The following is a 26,028-nucleotide window of genomic DNA, read 5'->3' on the forward strand; positions in this document are numbered from 1 at the left end:
CCAGTACAGGACCAACATGAAGCTTTCAGCTCCAGTCGGCAGTGGAGGCCTCGAGGTTAGAGAAGTGGTGTCACGACTCCTTTGAATCCTAAAACGGCCTCATATGTTAAAAATAATAATAATAATTTAAAAGAGTAAAAAATATTGAACACAGACCCCTCCCTCTCTGACTAAGTTGTGCTGAGTGTTGGGAGACTGTAATCGTGCTGCGTGTGAACGTCAAGGAGGGCAACGCTGTTCATAAAAAGAGAATTTAACGAAACTAAAAGTTCATCCACTTAAAGATGAACGGAAAGGCTATCATCCTTATACAGACTCATTAGATTATATTTGATATATATATATATTTTTAAAAAGAAGTGAAAGTATTCCGATTGCTGGAGTAAGATAAGTTGAAGTCAAAGGTTGTGCGGATGTTTTTACGGTGAATGAGGTATCATCGTGGACTTGTCTTCGTCCTCCTGCAGCCGAGGGGCAGATGGAGTTGTAGCTGCGATGTGTTTATCTCCACCGAGCACACAGGGAGCCAAGTTTAATTCAAGCATCACCCTCAAGGCTCCATTAATCCAATCTAGTGATATATGATAGGAACCGAGATGGGATCAATCTCCTGTAATACTATTAGTGCACATTGTACAGTAATATCTATAGTTTTGTGGTCGTGTGTGTATCTTCCTCGTTGAATATATATTGTGATTCTGAGTAATCTGGTTATAGATCCAGCCCATGATGATTGACAGGCTATGAGGATGAAGCTGACATTAATAATACATTATGGGAAAGGGCAGGAACTGTTTCCTTGTGATTAGAGCTCGAAAAACACGAGACCAAGAATTATTTACATCCTCGATCGTTCACGGTCACTGTCGGTCAATCCTTAAAAAAACAAACGGCAGCCGCTTATTGGGTGAATCAATTTGACTTTGTGAAAAACATAAAACAAAAAGGCACAACAATTAGCAGGTTGGTATACTTTAATTACAGATTATTTTTTGCAATTTTGATTACGCATCTGCCCTAATTAGCCCGTCGTCGTCATAAGGATACTGAAGCGTGACGTAAAGCTAATCAAGTTCTCCAACAAAGGGTTTTAATATTAGTAATACCTGGCAATTTCCAGGCCAGCGATGTGTGAATGCCCCCCCCCCACACACACACACCTCTACTCTGGCTCCTCCTCCAGCCCTGCTCCACACCTGTCGTATTGTACTGAGAAGACGCTCTCATCCTCTCTTCCTGATTCACTTACGCTCTACTTCCACTGCACTTACCTCTCATGGTGATCTTTAGGACCACCCAGGTTCTCACTGTATTGGCCTCTAAGTCTTGTTTGGCTGAAGACTTTCACAACTCAACTAAATCACAGTTTCACATGTGCCGTCAGAGGACACATGTATTGGTTGAAATAACTGTTTGAACACATTAGCTATTCTTTAGATAATGGGGGCTTGTTTTGGGGGGGTTCTTGTAGACGTTTGGCATTTCAGAATTGAAACTCATCATCATATGTTATATTGTGTAATAATAATCAAGACAATGAACACAACTCATCCTATTTTAATCGGGCTAATCTTATGAGGATTGTAGTGGAACTGCTCAGCCCGTATAATCGCCTCATATAGAATACGCTCCTGTTCCCAAAGTGTCCATCGGCCTCATGGAGCAGTTTAACAAGGTTGTAACGGCATCAGGAAGGAGGACACGCATTCATCCAGAGGTCCAGGACCTCCAGCCACGAGGCGCTCTTCCAGTGCCTCCACGGTGTTCGGCTCGGGGGAGAGGCCTGGATATTTGTGCATGTGCTGCTTGTATAGTGTACAATATGTCCAGGCAGCACTATAAGAAGCTGGGGGGACCATCTCAGGGAAAGAATGGCAAATAAAATGCACTCATATTACTCTAGAAGGGGAGGAGCGGAAAAGCACAAGGATGAGTGGAAGAAAACGAAGAGTGTCTTCCGTGCTAATTAGCCACCTAGCACTGGCCCTTCCTTGAAGAATACCATGATGGTGAGGACTAAGACACTCACGTACACACACACACACACACACACACACACACTGAAGCACTCGGTTGTGTTGTGGGGGGTAGAGCATCCTCTGAGTGTTAGGTAATTGGAGCGTTGTACCTCTAGAGAAAACTGCTGATTTCATAGGAAGTGCTAACAGGACCTTTGTGTGCCATGTTTCCCTTTTCCAGGGAGCCAGTGGGGCCAGATAGAGAGAGAGCTATGGGCCTATAGTGGGAACAGACCCAGCCATACCTGAGTAGGGCCAGCCACAGCGGTAATGAACCTCTTCACATGGCCGTTCACCCAAAAGGAAAAGAGGTGGCTAAAGAAAGGAGGACCGAGGAAGAGGAGGGGGTGCAGCCTAATTTCACAGCCGGAGAATAGCAGGTAGGACAAAAGGTCTAGCTTGAGGAGCAGAGGTGGGGGTGGGGGCTGGGGGCTTTATTAGTGGTATTCTCCTGCCCCATTTACACCATCTCTCTCCTCGGCAATGGAGCACTTATCACAAGTGTACCCATCCAGCTCACCAATAGAAACAAGCAAACGCTATCCGTCAATGTTTACCATTAAGGATCTGTCATTTGCAGATCCACCATATGTGGCAGATTAATGGGACACAGGACTCTCTCTCCCTCTGTCTCTCTCTCTCCTTCTCCCTCTCTCCAGTGTACACCCGACGCACTGTGTGGCCAAACTCAATGAAAACAAGACACAGAGAATGGAAACAAGTGATAAAGAGACATGTGGAACGATGGCGTTAGCTGTGAGGTAACGCAGACGGACTTTTAGGGCAGATGTACATGAAATAGGTGCACCGTTCGACCCACATTATCACTAAACTGGATTAATATGCTAGTATATGCACCGCAAAGCATGCTCAGCATGTGTGCATCCAGCTAAACTATAGAAATAGTAGAGGCAAAAAATAAAAAAACAAATATGTTGAACAAAAAAAGTGCGTTATTCAAATAACAAAGTTAATCATGACACACATAATTTCAGAATTATTATATCACAACTGTTCAAAGAAAGCATTTGGTGTTTGTGTTACAGTTCTGTCTCTTAGAAATTAAGTTTACATCCCACCAATTTTCCAATTACGTGTTGTGGTCTTTGTTCTTTTCCTAGAACATATTTGCTGTTGTAAATTGGAATTACATTTTAAATAAATGGGGTGGAGGATCCAGTTAAAGTTGTATTTAAAAGGGGTTTGGCAAAAAAAGACTACAATTAGGAGAAAGTTCACTGAATGCTGAACTTAAAGAAACAACACACACTTTTATAAAACTGGAAAAAACTGGTGTAAGGAAAGTGGAATAACACTTTTATCTTAAAACAACCCAACTCTACAAAAACAACATATGAATCTCTACAGCATGGGACACGATTACAGTTCCCCAATTACATTTTTGTAATTGCTCAGACACTCTTTGAATTTGATATTTTATGTTGAGCGAGCAATGTATTCAGACAACTAAGCCTGCAGTCTTATGTGTGGTCTGCACCCCAACCTCCTGCAGCTGACACACACACACACACACACACGCACACACACACAGCGACTAGTTAAGGCAAGGCAGTCAAGCTGTCGTTGAGACACTGACTTCTTTTCTCCGAAACACACACTGGACATCTTTGTCACCCGTCTGGTGCTGAATGGTGACGCACTGCCAAAGAAGAGGAAAGGGAAGAGAGGGGAGACAGGGTGAGGGTGACACTCAGGTGGTCCGAACTCATCTTTCCTTCTTCCACTCTTTCTCCTTCTCTGTTGGACAAACATCTCCACACTGTGGTCCGTCTGTCTGTGTGGCTCTCCTCGCCCTCGAGGCCATTCCTGCCCATTCAACGGGTTCCTATGAGTAACTGCAGCGAACAAGGGGGGTGGAGGAGGGTACGGAAGGAGGGAAGGGCAGACAAACAATTTGGGTTCTCCCCTTTCTGTTGTGCTCTTCCTGCGAGCAACACAGGGGAACACAAAACAACACAAAAGGGAAAGCTCTGTTCCTTTTCCTCTCCCTTGTAACCCCACAAAACACACACATGCAGGCGCACACACACACACACATACATACAGAAGAGGTTCTTTCTTAACAACAACTTCCCTAACCCATGTCACAAAGACCCCCTGCTCCTTGCCCTGTGCCGGAGGGTCCACAAGGTATGGCTATGTGTGTGTGTGTGTGTGTGTGTGTGTGTGTGTAGGGGGGTGTTTGTGTAAGAGGCAGATCCTCCCTACAAATTAGTCCACATCGAGAGAGAGAAGGATGGAAAATGGAGACCTAGAGATGGTGTCACAGTGGGAAGGAGAAAGCGTAAGAAGAAATGGCCCAGGAGAGGTGCACAAGTGGGATGGAGAGGCCAATCTGCCCTAGAAGTTATCACTCATTTCCAAACAAGTGAGGGAGGGTGGAGAAGAGAGATACTGGAGGGGAGGAAGGAGTGCCAGAGGGAGGTAATGAGGAGAGGCCAGACTTCCGAAAGGTTACCCCTCGTTTCCGTTATGCTTTTGTGCCACAACGGCCTCCCTTGAGGGAGCTCTGGTGGCTTTTGTTGGAGCGAGACTGGCTAGGAGGAGAGGGTAGTCGAAGGAGAGGAGAGTGGGATCGAGGAAGCAAGGCATTAAAGTGTCGGGAGGAAACCCCGAGGATGTGTCGTTGCTAAGTTAAAGCACTAGTGCGGTGCGGGGTGGGGGTATTTAAAAGAGGAAGAAAATATATAGAATATATAGAAAATATAAAGAAGAAGAAAATATATAGTTTCTATTCATCTTTAAACTGATTCATTGTTATATATTTAGATCAAATAAATTCAGGTTATATCACCTAATCTTTTCTTCATTTTCTGTATGAATTTAAAAGACAGATGCCTAATCTTATCACATTTAAAGTATATTCCACATATAATTATTTGTTTAATGTATCTGTACTTCAATTTGTTTTATTTTTTATTTGATATACTATGACCATTTAATAACTTATGTTCAACAAACTATACTCAGACTCTTTTATACCTTTTTTTTGACGGGCTATTTTACAACTTACTTTACATACTTTACTTTGACCTTTTAATGGCTTTTTAAAGATTATTGTCGGTTCTTAAGCTTATTCTATTTAAAGTATCTACAACCTTATTGACTATGACCCGAGAGAGGACAGGTGTGGAAGAGAACATCTAAATAAATATTATTATTATTATATTATGTTTTTTGTGTGAAATATTGTTTTGTGATTAACTCAGGAGTGATCAGAGAGATCCTCACTGTTACTGTTATGCCATCTCTCTTGTGTATATTGTTGTTTTTCTATTGTTTGTTTTTACCATGTAAAGTGCATTGAGTACCTTGCAGAGCTTTATACAAATACAATTTGTTGTTATTATTATTATATAAAATTAAAAGCAACGGTATTCACAGTATGTTTTTTAATGATGATAAAAACAATAGAGTCCCTGTATCTTTAAGATATCACATTTTATTTCTCTGACAAAAGAATTAAAACTTTCCTAATTATTTGAAATATAATTACGGTATTTATATCTTAATAACAGTGTTATAGGTATAATTGGGAAATCTAAAGTGTTCTAACATCTACGATGTTACCTCTGGTCTATCGAGTTGCAGTTAAGTTAATTCCAGATGTAGTATTCTTGTGGCCAGGCAGGTTATCGACTTCACAAATAAAGTCCCTTGTGGTTGTCATATGCCACTACTTCTCTCTTTCATGCCATTTTCCATTTCAACCAATCTTACAAGTAAATAAAGACCCCTAAATGATCAAAAAGGTAAATGTTTTAAACAAGTAAAGAGCAACTCTAGATTTGGCCTTGAATGGTCTGATGCAATTAAATCAGTTTTTTGGCTTGATGACGGTATACCCTAAATTATCATTTGCAAATCCAAAAGCATTCAGCCACCTCCAACAAACTCCATTAAACCGGACGTGAGCGTGCATTGTTGTTGGGAACAGGAGTACTGTACGTGTAGCTTATAGTGCAGTGGGAATGGTGATACATACTGAAATGCCAGAGCAATCAACCGGCCGTCAGACGGGTCATTTGACAGCTGATGCGGCTGCTAGATGGGATGATAGAAAGGGATGGGGATGTGTGATGTGATTGAGATACTTGGTAAATGTAGCCCAGTGACAGGCCACTGTAGACCGCTGCAGTGAACAGCCAAATACAGACAGGCTGCTTTATTTACAGTGAAGTAAATGTTAAGACAGATCCACAGACAGAGAGAAGTCTACCGACTGTATCAGGCGACCTTCTTACAGGCTGAGAGCAAGAGAATCAAAAGGCCAGACCTCCGTACAGTACAGGCAGACAGGTTGGTGTCACAGAGAGCTGATGGATATGTGACTGACAGCCAGACAGACAGGTCTGTGGCAGCCCAGTCAGTCCCATTATGGCGCAGGGGTGTTCCCTCTCCTGTGGAAGCTGTCACTCTTCCATCGCTCCAATGACAAGCCACTCTAGCCGGGGACACGCCGCAATGGGCTGAGAAAGCATGTCATCTTTTTCTTTTCTTCCCCCTCTCGGCGATGTCTCGCTCGATAAAGGAGCAGCCGCGTGCACAATAGGAACGACGGACTAGAAAAGGACGGAGAAAGACAGAGAGATGGGGGAGAGGGCGAGAGGGAGAGAGCGAGACGGGGCGTTTTGACATCTGAATTACATTTCTATCGCCTCAGACGCGAGAGAAGAATAGAAGAAAGAAAGAAAGAGGGAGGGAGGGAGGGAGGGGAGGCGGGACTGCAAACCATCACTTAGATGTTTATTTTAACTTCACTGTATTTGGCTGCCACCTAAAAAAACTCAAACCCCTGTCCCCGTGACACACGTGCTCTTTGAATGTGGCTGCAGGGAAGGAGCTGACAGAAAAGTGATATTCCTGTTATTGGACAAGTGCAAAAAAATATGCAGGGGAATTTGGTTTGGAAGCAGTTTTTTTTCAAGGATCACCAACTTCAAGAGTTTCACACACTGCGGTTTACAACTACCACACATGAGGCCTCACAAAGGGACGATGTGACGAGTATGACAGCCGGCTCTAAAGACTGCCGCTCAAAGACGAATGAGACGAGATAACCGACACCACCTGTCGACGTACGGCGGGATTCTTCCTCTTAGCTTCGCCTCGGGACACTTTTTGCATCACGGAAATAGTTCTCCTTCATATCAAGTGCTACATTAATGTCAATTGTGGTTCATGTGGTGCAAGAGAGCAACAAAAGCCGAGGGGGTAAAGAATGAGCCTCCATCTATTCACTAATTTGGACGACGTGTTCACCCCCTCCTCCGTCGTATTATCCCATTCCAAGCTCTTCTCTCACACTTTTAACTTGTCACACATCTATACTTGTGTGTGTGAAGCGGAGAGTGTGCATGTGTGTGTGTGTGACACCCAGCCCTCTATGACCTCATTAGAATCTTTCAGGTCCTGCTGTGCGCCCATCCACACACACTCACAGTGCTTTGATTTCTCAAAGTCTAAAGATGTCAATCACCTGCCTCCCCTAGTCAGAGCAGGGGAATTTGTACACAGGCGCACACGCACGCCTGCGCACGCACACACACACACATAGACGATCCATCAACGTCCTCCTCCCACTCCCCTCCATCTCTCTTTTGCTCTCCCTCGTCACTCCCCCTCAGCCATTCCACTATTTGAGAGTAATTTCATGTGCCAACGTGGTGCATAATACAGTTTTAATGGACAACTAATTCTCTGCCATTACTTCGTCAACATGATTACGGGATCTGCCGCTCGCAATCCTGAGGAGTTGGGCCAGGCTTTTTAAATATACACAAGACATTAATGTCTCTCTATTCAGCCTTACATCAGGGGATGTCAGCCATTTACATAATGCTGCCATTGAGGTCTGTGACAGCCTCTCGCTCGCTCGCTCTCTCTCTCTCTCTCTCCCTCTCGCCCCGGCCCTATTTTTCGACATGATTTCCTTCCACAAAGGGCCTCAGAGCACTGCCTTTCCCCTTCTGCCTCTCTCTCCCTCTCCTCTTTCCACCAATGTCATGGAAAAGAGGGGAGAGAGAGAGAGGGAGAGGGAGAAGAAGAGAGAGAGAGAGAGAGAGAGAGAGATAGAGAGGGAGCAGGGATTAGTCAAGGTTGTTTTTTTCTAAAAGGGGTGTGAATGGGGAAAGTTGCCTTTCCATCACCTGTACAAAGACGGGATATCAGAGGATAAAAAGGGATGAGTGTATAATTTGACCACTTAAACCGCTAGTTCATTAGGCCTGTCAGGATAGCACTTTTCTGCCTGTCGGAGGCATGGCAGATATGCAAATCCGTTCCCTGTCGGAAGACTCTGTTCTGCTCTGTCTTTTTGGAAGGAAAACACAGCATACACTGCAAAACACAGGCTGTGCCTGAACACAAGTAAACCAGAATTGTAAACCTTTGCGGGGTAATTATGTTTTCTTTTAATGACTTTGTAAAAATGGATTAATCAGATTTGATGCGACACGAGTTAATACATGCAAAAAAAGTCAATAATCAGATTATTTAGTCCTATAAATGAAAGCATAGTGCTGAGATGGGGAACGACTTGCATGAAATAAGTTAATTGACAATACTGTAAAAAAAAAAGGTACATAGAGGCAGTCAGATATACATACATGAATAAATATATATATACACGCACACATATAGCTAACAGCGAAAGAGGGGCACTAATAATACAATAGACATCCGTACACAAACACAGTGGCCTGGTGACAGAGGAAACATATTTTGTCTGCTGGCAGGAAGTCCCGGCCGTGTCTGAAGTCGGACACTGAACATAATAAAAGGCTCCGTCCGGTTGTGGGAGGTGTGGGTGCCTCGCTGCACAGCCTTGCGTGCGGTGTTTGTACAGTGGGGTCTCCGGCTGAATCAAAGCCAGCGAGGTTGTTATTGTCTCCACGGGGACATTTCCAATTGAGCTCTGTTTGATGTATGAGAGCAGGCCACCACTGGGCACGAGGGCCAAATACAGGAAGTTGTCTTTCATCTCGTCGGACGCCATTTTGTCAGGTCACGGCTGGTTTATGAGTCTCTCAGGAGCAATGGGAGTTTAATAGAAGTGTATTATTGTTATAGGTGTCTGGAGAAGGGTTGGTTTAAAGTTAGGGTGTGGAAATTGACGTTTTTTTTCGAACCGTTTTCCATGTGACATTTTCCAAATAATAAAATAGATCATTTTTAATATTTCTCTTTGGCTGTTTTTCTTATTTTTCCCGTGACATTGAAATGATGTCAAACAAAAATAGAATATGTACGTACATGTAACGAAAAAAATTAAAGAATTCCCAGCTACATGCCCTTATCGACTGAAGTATCATGTAACTTGTTTTCCGGTGTGTACAATGCACACTTGACACGACCAAGCCAGCTCTTGACGATGATAAAGCCGTGTGAGAATGCTGGAGCTAGCACTGTAGTCTCACCAGTAATTGCCTCTAATGGAAAGAGAGTAGGAAGGCCATATACCAGCTTAAGAGTGAGAGTACCTTTCTTTAGAAAATGGATGAAAAAGCCTCAGCGAAAGAGTGTGCGTGTAGTACGTGCGTGTGTGTGTGTGTGTGTGTGTGTGCGTGCACAGTTGGGGGTGCTGCATAGGCTACCATAAGGTGGGTAACAGGTGTGTGTCCAGATGTCCAAAGAGCTGCTTCTGTGTGTGTGTGTGTGTGTGTGTGTGTAATGGTCTGTAATTTGCCACCATTAAAGACAGTGCTGTACTCACCGGTAGACGCATGCATGTGGATAGAAGCACATGTACGCTCACACATCTCTAGTTAGCCCCCTTGATAGGAGAGAAAATAATTCAATAATTGAGAAGCACAATAGGGACGGAAGATTATGAGTGTGCCAACATGCTAGTGGCTCTGTGAGACTGAACTTAGTGGTGCTTTGAGTTAAATGTTATTGTTGCAACATGCCGACAATTACAATGTCGACATGCGGATGTTTAGCAGCTGAGGTTCGCCATGGTTTCCATCTCAGTTGGGTTTGCATGTGCATACATGCAGGTGAGGCATGATATGAGATCCTTTTGAATGTTTTCATCTTGAGCCATGATCAAGATGATGATGTCACGAAATGAATGTGATCAGCAGATTTCTTTCAATTCATCCTGTGGGGAACATGAGTGTTACCAGATGGCACTAGATAAGAAGTCAGGTGACCAGAGTCAGAGTTATTCACTGTCTGTAAATCAGAACTGTCTGAATGAAGTGCCTGTTTATTTTGTATGTGTGGAGATATTTCTCTTGGTATATCAACACTTTGATAAAAGGTCAGTGGATTCATCCTGTTGGGATCTTAACTGTCGATGCACAATTTCATGGGAATCCATCCAATATTTGTGGTGGACCGACTGACAATCAATAATGCCATCACTTGCTAATGTGGCTAAAATAAATAAATTTGACAATTAGTTTTTTTCCTATTCTGATCATGACAGTCTGTGCATCCAGCCGGAAAGAGAGCCTGACCAAGGTGATGACACACGGCGGGGACAATCCTGTGATCCTGTGTTATTTGAGTTCATTCAGATATATTTGAAAAAGTGTAAAATCAAAAAGCACCATTTTAAAACTTTTTACTCACAAAAGAAGTGACATTTATCAAAACTTTTGGCACCCATGTGAAATACTAAACGGTGAAATTCAGATATACAGTCAACCTTCCTTCCGTCAAAATGAATTTCAGAATGTGACGACTCCTATAATATTGTTTTCCCGTTGGCACCTCACGGTCCGAGACAGTGACAGGTTAAAACACATGCTATACGATAACAGACAGTTCAATGAATAGCTGAACAGTGCCATTAGAGGGGAGGGATGTGGAGCTATGCAGATCACAGAGCAACAGAAAGATGATATTGCTATTACCAGGTCTTGACACATGAGATTGCATTTCCATTTCCATCCAATGGAAGCCTAAACACAAACTGTTGTTTGTGAAAGTTAGCCACAAATTGTGAATATCAAAAACGGCAATCAACATGTGGAATACATTTTAGAAAATCTAGCCCTCCCTCCTCGCCCCCCGATCTCTCTTTGTCTCTCTTTTCTCTCCTCCCCCGGGGCTTTTTTGCTGCCGACTCTCATCCTTCACTTCCTCCCGCTTTTCACCCGACACAGTCTCATTCTCTGGCGCTTGAATAGGTTGCCGGCGAGAGACTTCTTCTGTGTTTGTGTTGCGTGTTGTCAATGGCAATGGCGTTATCAATTAGTGCAGCAGTGGGAGCCCAATTAACAGCTTCAAACAGCTAATTAATAGAGCTGTGTGAGTTGGTAGCGCACAACAGCACGCTGCATGACTCTCAGCTAGCATGTTGGAGCAGGAGCACGGTGCAGGGGAAGAGCCCCGTGCACAGAGACACGCACACACGGACACATGGAAGCACATACATGACTACAAAGGCAAACACACAACTACAATACAACACGTACAGTATATGAAGACTCGAGAAACCGTCTCTGAGTCCTAGGAGAGGATGAGGGAGTTATTCTCATGTGCTGGTTATAAACAGCAGCGAGGCAAATGCTTCAGCTAGTGAAGGTTTACAGCCAACTATTAAGATGGAATAGTATTTTAACTCATCTAACATCTACAGGTTGTGACAGTCAAAGACAAGTGTTGTTGTTGTTGTTTCTGCATTCAACTGCCACAAAGTTTTAACAGATTCTTACAATTATCTTTAATGCACCTTTTTGAAGCATTGGTACATTACGATCTTTAAGGGTTTTCTGACCAAGCGGATTCATTTTTTAATTCTCTATCATGCCCATAATTGTGTTTTCATCACTATCTTGCTAAATACAGACAACACGTGGTGAAAGGAGCTCACTCTTGAGTTAAAACTAATTAAGACAAAGAGGTTCAGTAAAAAAAGTCATGTTTTTGCTATTATCCTGTAAGGTGTGACAACTACACCATAACAATGAATCATGAACAATGAATACATTATTACTTACAGAAAACTAATAAGTTCCTACTTTGAGAATGATTATTCATCTGGGACTACTTTTGTTCTGTACATCTGAGACTAAGACTGGATGTTTGTGTCAATAAACATAGAACACAACACAGTGACCGACATGCAGGAGACAGTAAGGACATGTGGAAACATCAACGAGCACGGCGACCACACGCCCCCCCCATGTCACTTCTCGCTTGTGTTTTAAGCCACAAAACAGTCTGTTCACCTGAGGAAGGAACTCGTAGTGTGTGACCACCTGTTGACAGTCAGTCGTGCAGCGTTAAAAAACCCACAACGACTTCAAGACAGCGAGTGGTGTCGTGTGAAGAGTGCGGGACGATCGAACGGCTCTGAACGTCGCTCACGTGAACTCGGCTTTAAGCGCTTGGCTTTTTGCCTCCGCAGCTCGTTGGAATGAGGCGGCACCAAAAGGGCTCAAACTGCACCGCAGACTGAGGGCTGCAGGAGATCCAGGTGAGACTTCACGTCCACTGATGCACATGTCACCACGGATATGATACGATACATACGGGTTACATACTAAAGGGAGCATGGATGATAAGAAACTGAATGTACACACATGCAGGGCAGCAATAAGCAGGCTCCTCTGGATCCTGCCAATATTTCTAGGGGATTCCAATAATGTCAGCACATACTTAGCTCGATCCATTGGAGCCAATAACAAAGAGAGAGCTCGAGGCGAGTAGACTCTTGACAGACGACAGTCTGCCAGGGCCAAAGGCTAGACTCAAGCTGGAGCGGAGGATGCTCCTTGTGCAGGATAAACCCAGGCCATAACACTGAAGCCCACTGGCTGGAGAAGTGGCTGCACTTATGGCGAGTCAGAAGCAAACACACACACACACACACACAGATACACACAAACTCAGACAGATTTACAGGCGTAGACACACTGGATGCAGACACACTGGAATTTATAAGAATACTCGGAAATAGGCCACGTCCCCTCTTCTCATTACTTACAGCTCAACATTCAGCATTTCAGACACACACACAAACACACACATTCCCTCAATCACTCACACAAGGTTGTGGTTATGGCTTAGGGAACACTTCAGCTCTATTCAATCAAACAGAGTACCAGGACTGAATCAGCTAAAGGTTAATTGCGCCGACGTCCTTGTGCACATATGGACGGCAAATGCGTGTGTATGTGTGTGTGTGTGTACGCGTGAGTGTGTGTTTGTCAGGATGAGTGTATCTGTTGAAACCCTTACCCAACTGGCGTATTGAAGCAAAATGCTTTTTTGTCGCACAAGGATTAGTGTGGAAAAAAATCTAGGTACATTTCCCCCAAAGGAGGCAGACAAGTGGCTACTGGAGTATTTACCGCCCCCGAACAGAATTGCCAGAAATTTGTTTGGAACAGGTGCATGCCACCCTGTAAGTGGACACAGAAGAAGACTGTGAGAAAAATGTTGTGTGTTCAATACTTTTCAGGTGAAATTCTGTATTCTGATGCATTTTCATTAATCGAATTTCAGGTTTGATGGTATTTCTTCCCCATGGAGGAACATTGTACTTTATAGCAAATAAAAGAAACTGCACTTTGAAAATGCCTCCGGTCTATTACAAGGGTCCTAAAAAGCATTTCTCTTTTTCTTCCGCCTCTGAAAATCCTCATAAATTCCACAATTTGAAAAGGGAAATCCCATTTCTGTAAAACATATTCAAAACATATTCAACTTGAGCGAGGGGTTAAACACGAGGACATCACGAGGGGATAAAAACCAAAAGGCTTCGGCAGCATTGGTCTGTGGTGAGGTTTTAGAAGCTCTTCACTATTAGCAATGCAATCACTGGCGGAGTCCATTTTTCCACCAGTGAAGTAAGTGATCATAAAAAAAACTGAGCTTTTCAAAAGTATGTTTGTCAGACGACACTTACCGGGACAAAGAATTATACGTTTTCAACTATCTAACTGATTTCATCGTCGGATGGGCCAAAAGTGGAGCAGTAATTCAAATCCAGGATATGCACTTAACCGGGGACTTGGAACAATGGTTACATTTGTGTGCGTTTGAATTGGACCTTGGTTTCAAAGCTATGTTTTGCCGTGCTGGTCTGGGGGGCCTAAGAGTCACTGGCAGAGGGCCGGGCCGCGGCCTTGTTGACCTTCAAAGCAGAGACGAGGGCCCTCTCCATCCCGCCAGCACCACTTGTGGCAGGAAGAGAGGGTTGTTGACTGGCCCCTAATGGCCCCGGCCCACGGGAACATGGGTTGGCAGGTTAGAGCTGTTGCCCTGGCGACCACAGACACATAGGCCAAAGAGAAAGGGTGGGGAGGAGGAGGAAAAAATAGATGAATCTGAATCAGAACCAGGTGAGGAGTAGACAGATGGGGACACAGGAGTAATATGGTAAAACATTCATGAAGGTTCGGCTGGTGTCATTTATTCAAAAGTCACTTTCTAAATTCTAACAATTTCTTGTCTTTAAACCCACAGGACTGCTCCCTAACAAAGGGCTGTGTGTAGCCGTGTACTGTATGTTGTACCTGAGTAATATGATGCCAATTAGCAAATGTTCACTTTTAAGTTGCACTGTTTTATTACCACACAAATTGCATGTATATTCCCATGTGTCATCAAAGAGCTGGACATTCACTTACATTTTTTTAAGTAGTACTCCAATGATAACTAATATTACTAATGTAAATAAATCCAAAGACGTATTGCTTTATAAATTTAGAATTTAGGGACAGAAATGCTGTGAGATTGGGATCTAATATTTGGATCTTAATTAAAGTCCCCCGAAATCAGAAATGGGTTTTGCTTATTGTTACTTGGATGTTTACTCCTCACTGTGCAGAATTATGCCTTTTTATTCTAACAATATAAGACAAAAAAATCTGAACCCAAGCAGGTGGTTGTCTGGTCAAGTTGGATTCACCAGACAGCGAGCTAGTTAGCTTAGTGGGCCCGTTAGTACGCGTCGTCGCGGTGCTAGAGGGGCGTGTCAGCTTTGCTGCTGGCTAAGATGAGGTCAAAAGTGATTTTGTCTGCTACTTAGTGGGATGACCAGAACATACTGCATAGCTGGACATTAGGTCAGGTGATTGTACTTAGCAGGTGACATGATAGATGTGAATATAACTGTGGAACTACGGAGGCCGTGTTGAGGGTGTGTGTGGGTGCAGCCGGTAAAGATGAAACCATGTTCCTTTATTTGGTAAGACAGGACATTGGATATCATTCCTCATGAATGAGGGCTTGATAATTATATAAATATATATATAATTGGTAAGATTATCGTAGAAGTTATACAGTAATTCAAGTAAATTAAGTTTATATCAAGTCATCGTTTAACCTGAGACTATGTAATGTGGATATAAAGCCAGATTGTGCTGTCTTAGTGTCGTATTCGCTCTTAAAACTCGGGTGAGCACAGGATTCAATGATGCTCTAACGGTGCACTAGGTCAGAGAATGGTGTGAAAGGTATTATATGTAACTATACTATCTGTCAGAAAGTGGGCTGAGAGCAGGAGAGTAGTTTAACCTGAGTAGATTTGAACATAAATCCAAGTTAAGCTCTTTGCTGGGTGAAAGAAGGAGTTAAAAACAGCTTAAAGGTAAATCAGGTCAGCGCCAGGTCAAAAACAAATGATCAAGTGCGCTGATTCTGCATTGAATCCGTTTTTATACGTACAAAATCTTTAAAGTTATACATTTTATTTTTGTCATTGAAAATATTTGTTGAATATCAGCACAGAGCTTCGTTAACTTTGTATTATTTTATTATCAAATATGCATGAAGCACAGTAAAGAACTCCGTGTTTGAATAACGCAGCTGGCTGATTGAACTAACCGGCCTTCTCACTCATCACGTGGAGAGATTCGGGGGCTCGTTGACAAACTGGCTGCTCCACAGACTGATGGATGGCCTCGCTGATTAACTGACTGACTCAGTCGCGGGCAGACAATAGCACCGAAAGGAGCTGCATGAATGGGGTGAGGCAGGTGTTAATTCAGCGCGGCTCTTACGGAGGCTAATATCGGCCCTGCGCCATTAAATGTAGGGTAAACACGGCCACGAGAGACTGTCAACATTGATGGGAAGGACTCAACCAACACCAACCATGTGTTGTTCCGCTTCCTTCTCTGTCTCTGTGTTTCTCCTGCTTCCACCTAGCCCGAACTAATCAGAGATAAGTTGAGTGCTTTCGTCAACAGCACAACCCCCTTCATTAGCGGCCCGTTGCTATAAGCTCATGTGTAAGCATCACTGTGTGAATGTGCGTGGATACCATATATATATATATATATATATATAAATATATTCTCAGTCAGCTTGTAAGTCAGTAAGCGAACGTATAGGCTCCTGCATCTCCAATGCGTATTAGACATGGGGGGGTCGGGCAGGTAAATGGAGATAACTACAAGCAGCCTATGGAGCCAGCAAAGCCTTTGAAAGAACAGATGGGAGTCAATGCACATTTGAGTTTGTGTGTTTAAGTCTATTGAACAAGTCTACAAGTGAAAGCAATTGTAAAATACACAAGACGCACAATGATAAACACGACAACACCTACAAAAGTCTGACATTGTACGGACAATATCCCATTCCACTCAGCTCCAGGTGATTCCATTAATACCACCAAATGCCATCTTCACATATTTCTCAATACAATATATGTGATGGAAAAAAATATTGTCGTCAAGGCCAGCATCAGGTGTGCGTTGAAAATGTTGTGTGTGTGTGTGTGTTTGGGTGTAGCCCCCACTCTGCCATGTCAACTCATACCCGATTGCTTTCTAAATAAAAAAAATAAAAAGAGGAAAAATTGCTCTCAGGGACTTTGCTGCATTCCACTTCATGAGCACAAACAAACGGACCAAAAAGCCATTCTGGAGGGAGGAGTGGGAGGAGGTGGGGGCGCGGGTCGGCGGGGTGGGGGGGCTGAAATAGCCCCATAAAAAACAGAGGGGAGATAAAGAGGATAGGGGGGTGGAAGCAGGAAGGAAAGCACATGGAGCTGAAAAACCCAAAAAACCCCAAGTGACTCCACTACCGATAATGAGCGGATCATTTAAAAAGCCCTCCTCAAATTGCCTTGAGGAGGAGAAGAGAAAGGAAAAGGCTTGAAAGATTTTGAGAGATTTGGGTGATGGACGAAGTGGTGACAGGGAGGGGTTACAAAACAGAGCAAGGGACTCGTCAACATGGACGCTCGCACGTATATACGCTGTATATACGCTGGAACACGGGTCATTCCAATCCCTGCTTGTGGCTGGAAGAGTGCGGGTCAAACAGACCACCTGACCCCACCTGACCCCACCTGGCACACACCATCTGAGAAAAAAATTAAAGTGCATGCCTGGATGTACTATGCGCACAGTTTTTGGCAAACGCAATGAATAATAATTGAATAGCGTCAAAAGAAGAAGTGTTCCTATCTCTGCTCCAGCCTTAAAATCAAAAAGCATAAACATCTTCTTCCTGGTCAAATTGCAGGTCATGGATACGAGGCAGCCACATATAGCGTAGTCTGAACTATTTAACATGAGCAAACTACCAAGCAACAGAATGAAAATTGCATTGCGTTGTGAAATGAAAATAAATGAAATAAAATACAAGGGCTGAAAATCTATTTGGCTCAGATAAAAATGAGATACCTCTTTATTTGACCGTGTATAGTTAAAAAACCACGAAATTAAAGACGCATTAATTATGGTACCAAACAGATCAGTCATTCAAATACATGTCAGTCAAAGGGAAGGCAGAGATTGTGTTGGTATACAGCGTGTGCTCGTGTGTGTGTGTGTGTGTGTGTGTGTGTGTGTGTGTGTGTGTGTGTGTGTGTGTGTGTGTGTGGTGTAAGGGGGTAACCATGTTGGCTGCCAGCTGCCTCGTCTTCTTTTCAAAAGATGAATTAAAGTTACATTTGTACACATCAGTTCCAGTCACCAGGGAAGCGGATGTACTTCACATCAACAATGGATCAAATGACTCCATGTGCTCAGAGTGACACGAGGACCAGACTCTGCAGACCCCCTCAGCTGCCTTAAGCCGGGCCTTTTAGCTTATTCCTTCTGCTTTTAGGGCCCACAACTTCCCGGTTTAGGTTCAGTAAAGCAACAAAGCTCTCATGGTGCTACTGTGCGCTACCGGCCCAGCACCAAGCAGCAGACACACAGACAGCAACCAGCTGGTGGACATAGTGGAGGAGCATTGAGCTGCTACACAGCTGTTTTCCTTAAACGTTCAACCTTTTAACACTTTGTCGTTGTTGTGTTTACAACTTGGTCTAAAATATCAAAATTGGAGAGAATAGTGAAATTGCAAGCAACTTTTCACCACAAATATGTTTCATAAAAAAAAGAAGAAGAAGATGATAGATCTGTAATCAAATCAAACAAAATCAAATGGAGACGCAAATCGATGGAAGAGCAAAACCTCCTAAAAATTAACTTTTTGGAGAATAAAAAATAAAAACGTGTATGAAATCACACTGCGAATCGGAAACACAAGCAAATACAGAGAAGTAAATCATGGTGGTGGAAGTTTGCCGTGGAGATAGAGTTGAGCCAAAGTCATCACTCGGTGTGCTAATCTAATGTTCAAACTCCTTCCATGTTAACAACAATGTGGTTGACTTTCATCAGCCACCCCTCACTTCCTTCCAGGCATTACTCTTTTTCCTTACTCCCTCTGTCCCCTTATTCCTCCCCCTCTCCTCTCTTCCTCCCCTCTCCATCTTGACACAGTGCACTGAGCCTAATCGTGGATAATTGGGTGGGAGGGGCAGTGGGCTGGCCTTGCCTTTGTGTGCAAAGGGCAAGTGGTCAAGTTAATGGGGCCCTTGTGTCGAGCCTGGAGCACTCTGTCTCTCTCTTTTTCTCTGTTCGATCACTCACTCCGCCAGTCAATCTTAGTCTCTCAGTCAGCTTCTCTTTTCTTTCACGGCTGAAGCCTTTTTTCCCCGCGGTTTCGATCTAGTTTGGCCTCATTTCCAGTGGTCTGCACTTCATCTTTCCTTCCAGCCATTCAGTATGTCTCGTCCGATTTCTCTGCTCCTCCTCCCTCTTGTCTTTTTCAGCCTCTCTCTTTCTCTTCCTTCTTTTTTTGCAGCTTTTTCTATCTCTTTTCTCTGTCTCTCCAGCAGAGTGTTGGGGAGGAGAGAACAGAACCTCTTTAAAATATCAAAAGACCGATCAGGAGGCCTCGCTGGTCCCTCCCTCTTGCCAACCCCCCCTCCCTCCTTCTGACTGATAAACAGAAGAGTGAGCTTGCAGGATTAGCTGCTGTATACTACCTTCCCTCCCTCCTTTATCCCTCTCTCTTTTCTTCCTGTGGAGGAGTAGACTGTTGACTGGGCTTGATATGTGTGTGTGTGTGTGTTACCTTGTCTGGCATCAGCTTAGCCTGCAGGAGGCCATTGTGTTTGAAACACAGGCCACAGCCGATCTGGGCCCCAAAGGAAACTTTATTACATCTGTGAACATTTCACACTGGATTGTTAATAATGAAACACACACACGTTTTACACAATTAGCTTTGTCAGCCACCTCCACATGATAAGCATGTATTATATAAATCATTACAGATGATCAATAGCCAGCTGAAGGGTGAAGGAAAATATATATAATAATGATTTTGTGGTACTGAAATGTTAAATTAATTAAATCTTAATTTGTAATAATTAGACATTATTATTAAAAGGTTTCATACATTAAAATATATTGTAGCTATAGCTGATGTGTTAAATTATCCATTTTCAAATGGACAATTAAAAAAAAAAAATCCAGAATCCCAAATTTCTTGAAGAAAAGGTATTTATTTGTCTTCATTCACAAAACATCGCCACCCATAGACTGTGAAAAACGTATTTCCGGTCCAATTGTGTGGCTGGTTCAGATGAGTTTTATTCACTGCACAGTGGAGATTGAGTTCACAGCCAAGCTGCAGAATACTTCAGAGTGAGTTCTGGCCATGATTATCTTCAGAGTTACAGGAAATAAACAAAAGGTGAAGCTCCTCAGGAAGGACAAGGGACCTTGAAACTACCCCAAGTTGGGTATTGGTGGTCAGTTCAGGGGGCACTACTCACTGATTGTCACAGGCTCAAAACAGGTCTGGTGTACAGAGATGTGATGCATCACAACTCTGTACACCAGACCTGTAATATTTACACATCTGAACAAAAACTCACATGGGTTGCCTTTATTATAACACCAACATTATTCAAATAGCATTTGTGGTTTGCAGAGATACACCCTTTTTAGTTTGGGCATGTTATTTCGAGCAGAATCCTTAAAAATAGGGCTGTTTTCAAAAGGTTAAAGTGTGACCTCTTACAGGGCTGGTCTGGGCTCTCTTCACACACCAAAGGTTCATGTAAAATATAGTTTCCGTCTGCACAGGAGTTACTGTTACACACAGAACTGGCAGGAATACACAAAGGCAATATAAAAGAATACAGTTAATACAATTTAAAGATATGACATTTTATTCTACGACTGCAAAGTATAGCATTTGTCACCCATTAATTACTGTGAAGCAGATATACATTGAACAGAAAAACTCCCTCTATGAGGCCATGTCCACACTAAAGGAATTATAATATTTAATGGAAGTAAATACAAGTTGCGTTTGTGTCAAACCCCAAAATAAGATAAACCACGTTTTTGCAATGCAATTGAAGTCCTCAAAGCACTGAGACCACTGATAAAACAGGCTTAATTTACTTTTCTGAGCAGTTACACACAGGGAATACCTCTCATTTGTGAAGGTGGATTATTTTCCCAACAAGAGGGATGCAAACAGCCACAGGGAGATACTGCATAGCTTCTTGGCTGCTGTATAAAACAATGGATCACAGTGAAAGATGGAAACACTTTACGAGTGATAGGTACAACGTTAGGCTCCAGTGGGCCACTGACACTTGGCGTTTCTTTCTTTAATCTTGTTCTTTTTTATTGTTGTTGTTGTTTGTGTTTTGTTTTGGAGGAGGGGAGGGTGTGTGTGTGTATATATGTGTGTGTATGTATGCGTGTGTATATGTATGTGTGTATATGTATGTATGTCTGTGTGTATGTGTGTGTATGGGTATGTATATGGGTGTATATATATGTTTATGTCTGACATTTTTGTACTTGTTTTATGTTTATAAACAAATCAAAAATGTAAGTGACAAAAAAAACAAAAAAAACACAAGAAACAGCTGAATGCATGGAAAAAGACCTGAGTAGAACGATTTATTGTGCAGATAGAAAAATGCAAACAGAAAATGGAGAAGCAATTGGTCTGAAATATGTAAAGTCTTTGCTCTTGAGGTGATGAGCAGCATGTGCAACTTTCAACTATGAATGCACATAGTCTATCAATATGAACCCCTATTCTAACCATGTCCACTGGATGTGTTGTATGACTGTTCAAGCAGTATGTTGTTCAAATGATTTCAAATGTTGTTTACAGATGTTATGCACGTTCTGTGACATTCATGCACACTGAAAACAAATCTGCAGCTCATTTATGAAGATGTTTTAGTTTCTGTGACATGTTTGTATCTGTACCTTCTGGGTGGTTTATATCAGCAGAAAGAAAATGGTAGTTTTCTTCTCCTGCTTCAAAGACTTAGAGAAGTGACATCAACAAAACAGTTTTGCTGATTCAATGACAAATGAACGCACCATTACATAATAATGTATATGCATACATTCAAAAGTGAATGTAAACCCTCATAGACCAGTGAAGCATGAACCGTGAGAATGTGCTCACAGAGCCAGTGGACATTGGCACACCAGCTAAACTGGCAGCAGATTGTCTGCACCAAGAGGACATTAGGGGTAAGAGACCATTAATATCTCTGGACACAAAACAAGAAGAACAGAACAAAAGATGCAAATAGATCCTGCTGTGTACAGCAAAGCATGCATCTTTTAATCTGTTCCACAGTATTGGGGAAGTAGTCAAAACATGTGAGTAGTCGGACACATGATACCTTATGTGCATGTATTCTCTCTTCAGACACACACGTCCTGAAGGTGGGTTCAGATTAAGAGCGTTTAGCAGCTGCCATAGGATCTGATTGTTTAAGGAGAAGGAGTTTGAGTTGATGTTGGTGGAATAGTCGTGTCTGATGCACAATTCAAACTAATTGTAATACCAACAGAGCTGTGTAAAGTTAATTTACAACGGGACAGATTGTAGACTACTTTTTCCCTGGCGATGCTGCTGCATGCTACGCTAACTGTAGCTCCAGGGCAGCAATAACTGCTCCTTCTTCTTAACGTGCCTTAATATGTTAATGTGCTATTATAAGAAATGCACAAAAGACGTTTTTAATACTGACCTCTGACTGGGATGAATGAGTTGTGTTAGAAGAAATTAAAGCGGGGGAAGAAGGGAACAAAGAGAAATGAAGGAAACTGTGAGCTGCTCCACAGTCTGTGATGGTTAATGAATTAGTGCTGGCCTCCATGCTGGGGCATAAAACACAGAGGCACAGGTTAATGCTGACAGGTTAAAGAGGGCAAAGTGACACGTAAAGTAGGACTGGTGGAGGAAATGTCCATGTAACTGACTACACAACTGACTGGCTTGTTGGCTGGAATAATGACTGGATTACTGGCTAATTAATTACCATAATAGGTAGTTGAATAGACTGGTCACTTGACTGGACGGCCAGATGACAGGTTGGCAATGTGGTTCTTGGATTGGTACTTTCTTGGATGGCTTGTTAACTGCAGGGATGAGGAAAACTGATTTAATGGCTGACTGTCCGAGTGAGTATTGTGGAGCAGGGCCGTAGTCATTTAGCAAATGGCGGATGATTAAAACTAGGATGGAATATTTCCACCTCTCCTTTGTCTTCCTCCTAAGCCACAGTCCACGTATCGTCCACTGCTTTGGACATCAGCGTGTTCTTGTTCGACAATTCAAACTGAAAAACATGCATGCTCTCATATAGTTTTTCCAAGCCATGCATCGTGTGCTAATAAATCCTCCCGGTGGTCACTGTATCTATATGAAAAATGCTTCAAATGTGACCACAATTAACCGACTGTATTCGTAACAGCTCTTTCAATGAATGTCTCTCTCCTCACTTTGATCAATTTGGTGACATGAGTCTGTAGCATCATTCCAGCTCAAAAAGCCAAAGGTATGTGGAGTGGTAGCGTGGAGAGCGGAGGGCTCACTTGTTTGGGTTTATAGAGTGTGGCTGACAGGTTGAGGTCCTTTGGTCAAGGTGATGAGGAGAGGGTAGTGGATGTTCTCATCGTATGCGCCTTTTCCCTCCGTCAGCATCTGAGAAACACACAACACGAAGAGCATTAGCTCGGCCCAGAACGTCGACAGAAAAAAACATGCATCCAATATTTCAGTTTTTCTCTAATTTCATGAATACTTATAATACTTCAGGGTGTTTTGTTTGCCTAAGGATTAAAGATGCTGACCATGTAACACAAGATCGTCCGTTCGAGCCCTCGGTTGCATATGTAACCCCTCGACTCCTGCCACCTTTACGCTATCATGGTATCGAAATTAAGGGGAAAATGCCCCCAACGCCATACATGTATTACTGTAATTATATCTAATTTCTTTAAATTTCCTTTTTCTCTTCTTTGAACCTTTCATTTGAAAACCCTGTCATGAAAGGTAAAGGCCAAGATAATTAGTTGTAAAAATATGGTGTAGAGCTCATAAACGAATAATATCGGATAGGATTTGCTGCCCATTAGCGTAAAAAACTATTGAAATTAAATATTACCTCTGGGCTCAACTTAAATTGCCAATTCATTTTCTGTAAACACACACACACAGCATTGTGGGATGCCCGTGTGCCCTTTTAAGCAGACTAGGCAGTTTGGGCATGCGACTGCTAATTAGCTCGCCCAGCGTCTGCCAAATGTTCAGAGACTTATGGAAGTGAGTTTAGTGGGTCTGCTCATGTGAGTGTGTGTGTGTGTGTGTGTGTGTGTGTGTGTGTGTGTAGTGTGTGGTGATACCAGGACAGGGCAGAACTGTGTGAAAAGATTTTTTCACAACAAACAGAAACTCAAACTGACCCCAAATTCACTTGAGTCAGCAGCATGTAAGAAATATGCAAGAGACAGTCCAACCAGCTCAAACCTACTTAATGCTTTGAGCTGGTTTACCACAAACAGGCCACGTGTGTGTCAATCAAGACAATCAAGTCACAGTGGCTTATTTTATTAAAATCTTTCTTCAAAATATGCAAATCTGCTAATACTCTTCACTCCTCAATTAAAGTGACTGTAGATAGTTGTTTTCTTCAGCTCAGAGGTCGACTCCCTGGAGGTGATTTGTTCAGCTGTGTTAAGACGCATATAATAAGTGACAAACATGTAATCTGCAGCGCAGTGTGTGTCTGTGCAGGTAGCATGCAGTGGTGGTGAAGTTCAAGAGGGGAACAGGGCTCCGGACTTTGGGTAGTTGTGAGGAAGTGTTCAGGCTGACATTACCACTGCATGATTAAACGCAATCCCCCTATTCATGTCAATGGGACCACTGCATTCCCACAGCAGGGGCGGCGACAAAAAACGGCATCAACTAAGTCAAGTCTCACTTACACAGCACTTTTGAAAAGAACAGGTGTTGATCAACGTGCTTTGAAGGGTATCAATAACATTTAAATGATGAATTAATATATATTAAATTATTCAATACATATTGAAATAATAAAAAACAACAAAATAGATAAATAACACACAAAATATCCTCATCCCACAAAAAAGTTGAAGCTGGCTCAACTTTCGCCCCAAAACATTAACATAACTTAAATATGCATCTATTATCCATATAAATGTACACGTATCTTATGGAAGTATAAAGGTGTAAAACCGGAATATTTCTTATAAAAATATTGCACACTGTGTGATTTAAGTCGCTACCTCACACACAACCTGTCCTCCCATGAGACACCTTCACCGATACTCCGTCTCTCCCCATCGCCCCATTCTCCTGAATATGAATATGAACTGCTTGTGTCTGCCATACCACCCCCGGCCCCCTTCATGTGCGTTATCTTCCTGTGGCCATCCCTCCAGGCACCGGCCGGTTGTTGGACCTCTGACCCCCAGGGGAGAGAGAGAGAGAGAGAGCAGCCGACCCAGGTTGGGTGTGGAGGGGCAGCTGCCTGCCCCCTATGCTAAGCTCGGTGAGGGGACCACAGCCAGCATTCACATTCAAATTCTACCAGGCGGAAGGAGCAAGGAAGCGATAGATGGAGGGTTAGAGCGGGAGGGAGGGGGCCTTAACACGGTGAGGGCTAAGAGCTTGCAGAGGTGAAAAGTTTAACAAGCAAAGCTGTTCCTCCTGATCGCAGGCTGCCTAATCAGCTTCATGGGTGGCTGGCTAAATCGGCTCTCAACGCGACCCCCCATCCCACCAACCTTTTCTCTTTTTTTCTTCCTTTCCATTTATTGTATTGCCACTTTCGCCCCAACTTCTGTCTCCCTCTCTCCTGCTCTCATTTTGCCTCTCTATTTCTCTGCCCACTTCTTTTTCCCCCGGTTATTCCTGCCCTGCTTGTGTAGACCGGAGAGAAAGTGTACACACTGGAAATAGAGAGAGGAGGGGGGGGGGGGCTTTGAGACAAGGGAGGGATGGATGGACCGGATGTCTGGGGTCTCTCTCGGCAGGATTAAGAAACAGAGAATGAGGGATTGGGTGGATGGAGAGACGAGTAGAAGAAGGGATAGAAGGACAGGCTTGAATAAATAGAGAAGTGGGTCGTGATGTAGGAAATGGGAAGATAGAGGGGAGGGGAGGGTGGGAGAGTGGAGAAGGGTGAAGGAAGATATAGGGGGGAGGGAGGAAGGGGGTGACCAGGCAGCTGAGGGGTGAAGAGAGGAAAAGAATAAAAGAGGGAAACAGAATGAACGAGGCAGGGAAATGAGTGTGAGTGCTTGGACACAGTGGGGATACTATTTATGCATGTGAGAGAGACGGGGGAGGTACACATGTGCACACACACACTCAAATGCATTTGTGTGTGTGCGTGTGCTTTGGAGAGAAATTAAAATTCATGACTCTCTCTTCA

At 43.1% G+C, this 26,028-nt stretch overlaps 1 protein-coding gene across 1 annotated transcript in view; it reads right to left on the reverse strand.

Moving 5' to 3' along the window:
* Positions 1-19,777: 19,777 nt before the first annotated feature.
* The window catches only part of camkmt (calmodulin-lysine N-methyltransferase), a 93,911-nt gene continuing 87,660 nt past the window's right edge, over positions 19,778-26,028 (reverse strand). The window contains exon 11 of the mRNA XM_056435660.1: positions 19,778-23,270. Within this exon, the coding sequence (XP_056291635.1) occupies positions 23,172-23,270 (99 nt within the window). The 3' untranslated portion in view covers positions 19,778-23,171. The remainder of the gene's footprint in view (positions 23,271-26,028) is intronic.

This window comes from Pseudoliparis swirei, chromosome 17 (assembly GCF_029220125.1).
Source record: "Pseudoliparis swirei isolate HS2019 ecotype Mariana Trench chromosome 17, NWPU_hadal_v1, whole genome shotgun sequence".
In the NCBI taxonomy this organism is placed as follows: Eukaryota; Metazoa; Chordata; class Actinopteri; order Perciformes; family Liparidae; genus Pseudoliparis; species Pseudoliparis swirei.